At 42.0% G+C, this 6,791-nt stretch overlaps 1 protein-coding gene across 1 annotated transcript; it reads right to left on the bottom strand.

Annotated features, from left to right (window-relative positions):
- Positions 1-2,130: 2,130 nt before the first annotated feature.
- On the bottom strand, positions 2,131-5,478 carry DEFB109B (defensin beta 109B). Its single transcript, XM_045535619.1, has 2 exons — positions 5,268-5,478; positions 2,131-2,453 (listed from the first exon to the last, which is right to left on the bottom strand). The coding sequence occupies exons 1-2, from the start codon at positions 5,320-5,322 to the stop codon at positions 2,248-2,250; spliced, it is 261 nt and encodes an 86-aa protein (XP_045391575.1). The 5' UTR covers positions 5,323-5,478; the 3' UTR covers positions 2,131-2,247.
- Positions 5,479-6,791: the final 1,313 nt, after the last annotated feature.

The raw sequence follows: 6,791 nt of genomic DNA, 5'->3' as shown, positions 1-6,791 counted from the left end.
TGCTCTGATCTCACAGCCCTGCCCACCGCCTGCCACACGTAGGTCGGGCCAGGACTTCAATCTCAGCATCAGGGCACCAGGCAAGAGATCTGCCCAGAGCCCCATCCAGACTTGCCAGCGTCCCCAAAAGAAACCGAGACGCAGCCCCTTCCAGACCCCTCAGGAGAGTGCTCGCAGACCGGAGCTGCGCCCTCTGCAGGCAGACCAGCCTCCACCAAGAGCAGCTGGACTTGAATCCAAAGTGTCACCTCAGTTGACCAGGAAGAAAGCAGCCCAGGTGCCCAGGGCTGAGCTGCAGCCTCCACAGCGCAGAGCTCTCCTGAACCCTGTCCAGGCCTGCACCGAGGCCCGTCTCCCGTCACCCAGCCCTGCTCCAGGCCCGCCCCTCAGGATGGCCTTCAGGAGACTGGACAACGGACAGTGGAGCTCCAGCCTCCTGCCGGCTCCCTCTTTCCTGTCTGCTGAGAAGCCAGGCCCTCCTGCTCAGAGCCCTGATGTCCTAGACAAGTCTGAGGGTCACTGTGCTCTGGGCCTACTGAGTGTCCTGTATGAGGACCTTCGGGTTTCCTCCTCCTCTGAGGACAGTGACTGGGAGTGAAACACCAGGGGGAGGGAGACTCAGCCTCCAGCCTCTTGGCCTGGGAGGGGACTGTTGTGCTGAGGAGAGGACCGTGGAGTGAGCAGCCTGTGTCTGGGGAATCACCTTCCCCAGCTCTGGAGCTTGTGCCAATGGTGGGACCACAGGTAATAGTGGACACAGACAGACAGTGGTTATGTGAATTTCATAAACTCAAAGCGCCTTTAAAGTGGCACTTATTTACAGGCATATAAAATATTTGTTAATGAAGTTCATTGTGTAAGAAACTGAATTGACATGCAGGAGAAAGTTGTGAACTCTCATGCGAACAGAAGACTGAGAAATTTTTCTGTACTTGGGTCCAAATGACTGTATTTGGGGGGTGTCTGGGTGATGCCTGGGATCTGCACCTCTGAAGCCCTGGCCTGTCCCAAGGGGGGAGTTTTTGACTCTGTGGAAGTTCTCAGGGGAAACCAGGGTTGGGATATTTCTCTTGTCCTTATACGTTGTGGTTTTCTAATATCACTGTAAATATTCTTTTTGAGTTTGCTTTGGTGTTAATAAAATTCTCACACTTATAACACGGTGTATCATATTTTTTCTTCTTAGCAATGCAAATTATTTTACAAATTATTTCTATTCATGGAAGTTTATTTATGTAAAGTAATGAGGATGGTGGCAGGTCCTTTGGCTGATTAATAATTCAGAATCTAAGGTAAAATTCATCTCCACGGCATCAAATGCCACTAAAAATGGGAGATGAGCCTGTGGATTTACATGGTCACGAGGACCCTGGTGCTGCTGGCACTGGTGCCAGCAGACCCCACTTCTAGCTTCACTGAGCTGGGAAATCAAGTCCAGCACATGGGTCTCCACACCCAATCCTCACCTCACACCCCAGTATAAATAAGCTTGGTTCCCTGGGAAGATCACCCATTGCTTCACCAAAAGTTTACTTTGTTTTGATGATTCTTAGTAACTCAGATAAAAATAGGAGTCTGAGTAAGGCAGCCTTTGGGAAACAATATGCATCCCTTCATTAAAGCAAACTTCACTGGGCATCTACTGTGAGTTCAGGTGTTTAGGGCGCACCAGAGAGTTTAACTCTCCTGTAGCTGCTCAGAAAATATACATTCCATGGGAGGATTCATAATGGATAACAGACTTAAACCTAAGACATGAAACTGTAATAATTCTGTAATTTTTTGTAGAGGCTGGGTCTTGCTCTTGCTTAGGCTGGTCTCAAACTCCTGCCCTCAAGTGATCCTCCTGCCTCGGCTTCCCAGAGTGCTAAGATTATAGGAATGAGCCACTGTGTCCAGCCTGTGTGGAATTTCTTTACGCATTTCCTTGTTCTCTCTGTGTGATTACTTATGTTTTGTATAATTATAACTTCATCTTCACAACTTCTTTGTTAATCATTCATTTTTTTCTGTGACTATTTGAAAAACTCCTTTAAAAATACATGTGGTTTCTCACTTTTAAAGATACTGTTTGGATCTGCAAAACAATCAAAAAGAAATAGGCTCTGAGTATATTTGAAATTAATATTTGTTTATTTTAATTGACAAGGGAAAATAGAAGCTGGTTATGAAGCCGGAAGTGTTTAATATGTATATTCTAATGTTCTTAGATACAAAAAAACTTTCCTTTGGATGCTTTTCCTAGTTTCATTTCAACCTAGGCTTAAGAGGCTCTTGATAATCTGAAAATACAATTGGTGTTGGAATTGGTAGAAGAATCCACCACACTCTACAGCATTTCCACCTTCTTCGGCAGCCGGCAATTATATCTTCTGATACTTTGCAGGTGTCTCTTCTGCAGATGCCAGACAGATTGAGACAGTGGCCTTCAGAAGAAGACATACCACTTCTTACTGCAGCGGGAGAGATCCAGTCAGATAATTAGTCAATGGATGGAGTACTAAACCATATGCACTCTTAACAGAGTAATTCTTGGACGAGCATTTCTATTAAATATGTGGGGAAACATGCTGGACAAATGATCCAGTTTCTTCTGCTAGAGGCTTCCCCAAAGAGGGTGGACCATTGCTCCCCCATTCTGACCCTCATGCTCACTCACTTTCTTCTTTAACCAGAAGCTCAAATATTAAGAAAAAAACCCTTTTTTTCTTGTAATTTTTGGGCATGTCTAATTTAGACTTCAAAAATGAACTTTGGTAAGTATCAAATAAAACAAAAGAGGATAGAAAAAAATGTATGTCCTAAGTACACTAATTTCTTCATTACTTTACTTCTTTATGTGGGTCTTCAACAAATACTTACTAAGTTTCTATTTACCAGGCATTTTTTGTACTAATAATAGAACAGTAAAAATGGGAGAAACATTTCTTAATTCTCACAGAACTTACGTGCAGTGAAGAAAATCTGACCATACCAAAAATAATGGGTGGGGAACCTTCGGCCTTCTATTTTAACAAAATCCTTCTATTTTTATTAACTCATTTTTTTTTCATCTTCTATATTTTTATTGTACGTTAAAAAACAATCTAGCATTTGCTCTGTAAAATTTGGATTCAGTCAAAGGTTTCACTTAAAGGACCTAGAAGGCCACATGTGGCCTTAAGTCCACAGGGACCGTCCCTTGCTTAGTTTATTTGGAGGACAGCAAGGAAACCTGTGTGGGTGGAGCATATTGGAAAAGGAATGAGTTTTATAAGATATAAGGTAAGGTGAAACAGGATCAAGATCGTGTATGGCTCTAGCTCACCGAAAGCTTGCAGATGCATGTATCTGCTGTTGCAGTTGGCTCACTTCACCTCCCTTAACAATCCACATGGTAATTCTTCTTTTAAATGTTTACTGTTTTATCTTTTTAACCTCCTTTGCCCCACGTCATTTAGATAGGGCTAAAGTGAAGGTTTCAGGAAAAAAGATTGTGTGGGAACTCAGTTGTGGCGCTAGTCTAATGCCCAAGTAGAGATATAAGTTATGCTGTTGGATAATTTATTACAAGCTTGGAGTTCAGAAGAGAGGTCTGGCAGGAGATCTTAAAAGGACAGGACAAGCTGCGACCCCCAAGGAGTGGATGGAGAGATAGAAGAGGACCAGGAATGGAGCCCCGGGGCTCTTTGATGCAAAGAGTTATGGGAAGAGATAAGGAAGCAGCAAAGGAAACTGAGGAGGTAGCTCCAGAGAGATGGGCTGAGAATCAAGTGAATGTGGTACCTGGAAGCCACGTGAAGACAGTGCATTATGAAGAAGGCATGACCATTCATGTCAAACGCTGACGACAGGGCAAGCAAGGTTGCAGTGAGAAATGCCCACTGGATCTGGCAACGTGGAGATTATTGGTTACTTTGACAAAAGCACTATCAGTAATAGGGTGTAAAAAATAGGGAGAATGACTGATTGGGATGTATTTATGAGACAACAAGAGGAGAGGAATTGGAGACAGAGAGTATGGATAACTATTTTAAGGTGCTCTGCTGCAAAATGGAGCAAAGAAATGAGGTGACAGCTGGCACTGGAACAAAAGCAAGGAAGTATTCTTTCTTCAGATCAGAGAAACAACAGTATATTTGTATGTTGATGGTTACAATCCAGGAGGAAGAAAACTGACAGTATAGTGAACTGTAGCGGAGAAATTGTTAAGTACACAGAGGAGATGGAATATAGTGTACACATTTATAATATTTTTAACAATTTTCTTTGAATCTCTGGAACATCTGTTGTGATGTCAACCTGAGAGGTCATTCCTGAGATGCTTATTTTAAATATGCTCTTATTTTTTCCCTAAGTGTCACCAGATTATTAGAGAGTGTATTAGTCTTTCAAAATGCAGCTTTTTGTTTTGTTGATCTGTTGTATATTTTTCTTTCTCACTTGTTTCATTATTTCATATTTTTGTATTTATCATTTTCTTCCCTTTATCTTCTTTAGGTTTACTTTGCTGCTTTCTTCTAAAGTCCCAAGAGGCATGACTAGCCCATTAACTTTCAGTCATTTCCTTTTTTTGCGTCGTAGTTACGTGTTATTCATTACTGTGTGACGAACCTGTAACACACCATGATCAGCACATCTTGTGTCTTCACTCGTGTTGTTTCACTTGTCTGACTTTCCTTTAATTCTCCTCTCTAGTCCTCAGGTTCACTTTGCAAATAATTTTTTATTTATAACCATATACTGTCATGATTTCTTTTGTAAAGTCTGTTATATTTTGTTTGTTTGTTTGTTTATACTTTGCCCAGTCTCGTAAAAAGAATGAGTTTCCTTCTTCTCAAACTCCTTGTTGCCAAACAGCCATTCTTTAACTTCTCACTTATCTTGCAATAATCATTCTTTTATATATTTGTCTCTTCCCATAAACCTTGCAGACCCGGTGAAAAGCACTTAGCACTAGGTCCACCCGTCTCTCTGACCCAGCACGTGATTATGATAGCAGATGTCGCTAGCTGCGATTCAATCCTGTCTCATCTAACTGCCTACAGAGAAATTTCCATGCCTCACCAAGGCATCCCAAGATACAAAGTAAGGATAAAGCAGAATGTGATCTCACTGGGCAGTTAGGTTAATGGTAGTAGAATGGTCTCTTTCCTCTTTTGCCCTGTTATAATCCTGCGGAAGCTGTTGATATTAGGTTTCTGAACCCGTAGGGCTGATTCCAGATCGTGTCTGACCTGCCAGGTAGCTTCTAAACTGCAGGTCCCTAGAGCCAGTTAGGGACTTACCTGAGGGTAAGAGAGTCAGGAGGAGGAGAGTGGAGAGAAGCAGACGGAGTCTCATGGCTGCGAGGCCAGTGAGGAGCGGCTTCGCCACGGTGGAGCCTGAAGTCCCTGAGTGTGGCAGGTCTGGGGCTTTTTATGGTGCTGCCTGGACCTGTGGTTTGCTCTTGGTTAGTAGAGCCTGACAAAGAGAGAGTATCTTAGTCTCCCACAGGAAATGTCCAGGGACACAAAAGGACATAAACGTGGCGATAACTCAATGGATGAGAAAGCAGTTGGCTATCGCTCTTCCTTTCCCAAAGTCTCAGGGTATCTGCCCCGTCAGCTGCTCTCTTTGCTGTTTTCTCCTTGCACCTATGTCAGTCGTTGGTCACACTTTAGACACCTATTGTGTGTCAGGCAGCACAGTAAGAGCTTTTGTCTTGGACTAAAATTGGCCTTTCGCAACCAGAAGAATCACATGAGATTAGTATGCTATAGAGGATGAACTGTTGCCATGTCCTGCACTATGTGGAAAATCACTCTTGAATGTCCCCCTATTGTGGGAATTCTTGCATTCTACTGTGCGTGTAGAATCTGACCTCATTTCTTGATGATGAATTTCTTGACGTCAGGATTCATATCTAATTCTTCTCTGTATGTATATCTTAGAATCTGACTCAAGTCTTGGCATATAATAGGTATTCAGCAAATGACTGAGAAATAAATGATTGAGATATAGCCATTTCCCATCCTGTAATGTGTTTGCAGAAATTCGTTATTACCCTCAGTTTACAAGTCTTGGAATCATATGTGCTATTTTGCTGCAGCTGGCTCTGTTGAGCTTAAATTTTCAAATCGCAAAGGAGCTTTGTAAAAATATGGTGTTCTGTTGCTCATTTATAAGAGTTCAAGTCACATTATGGGCATTTTATTCTTATTAATTTTTTTTAATTTGCTCTTTGCTAGTGAACCTTGTATGTTGCATATTGTGGGCATACTGTCATTGCCAGCTATTTGCTTTAGAAACTAATGTTAGAGTTACAATAAACAGTACACATTATTTTGCTTAGTCACTTACCTTATAGATGAAGAAATGAGACCAAGGGAAAGGAAGACCAAGATCACCTAGTGATCTACTGAGGAAGGTAGAAGAGACAGAGCTAAAGCTTGGGCATCCTGAGCTACATTCTATTTCCTCTTCTTCCTCCCTCTCTGTATCCTCCTCTCTTCCCCCAGCCTTTCAAAAAAATTGCAGTCCTGCTGCAAATGTCCACTGAAGGACACCCAGAGAGGACCCCACCTTCCATGCAGACTGCTGTCTTTAGCAGAGTCCTGTATTCTCTTCTCTACTCTTGTTGCATTCCATTTTGGCTCTATTTTGATTGGGTGACTATGAAAACAAACAAAAATGAATTGGGTTTTCTAAATTTGGAAGTTTTAAAGCTTGATTAAAAGCATCGATTTTTCTGGGGATATGAGTACAAAACATATATTTTAAAATATTTTTAGCTTAGTTTTAAAATCTAAGCCATATGTTTAGCAAGGGTG

The sequence above is a fragment of the Lemur catta genome, chromosome 22 (assembly GCF_020740605.2).
Source record: "Lemur catta isolate mLemCat1 chromosome 22, mLemCat1.pri, whole genome shotgun sequence".
Taxonomy (NCBI): domain Eukaryota; kingdom Metazoa; phylum Chordata; class Mammalia; order Primates; family Lemuridae; genus Lemur; species Lemur catta.
The sequence above is the reverse complement of the archived record's forward strand: the minus strand, read 5'-3'. Positions and strand labels throughout refer to the sequence as shown.

Bases quoted from the DNA above. Each gene is read 5' to 3' on its own strand.
- DEFB109B (XM_045535619.1), bottom strand. From the start codon at position 5,322: ATGAGACTCCGTCTGCTTCTCTCCACTCTCCTCCTCCTGACTCTCTTA. The intron at 2,454-5,267 runs GTAAGTCCCTAA...CTCCCGCTGCAG, and splicing joins CCTGACTCTCTTACCCTCAG to TAAGAAGTGGTATGTCTTCT.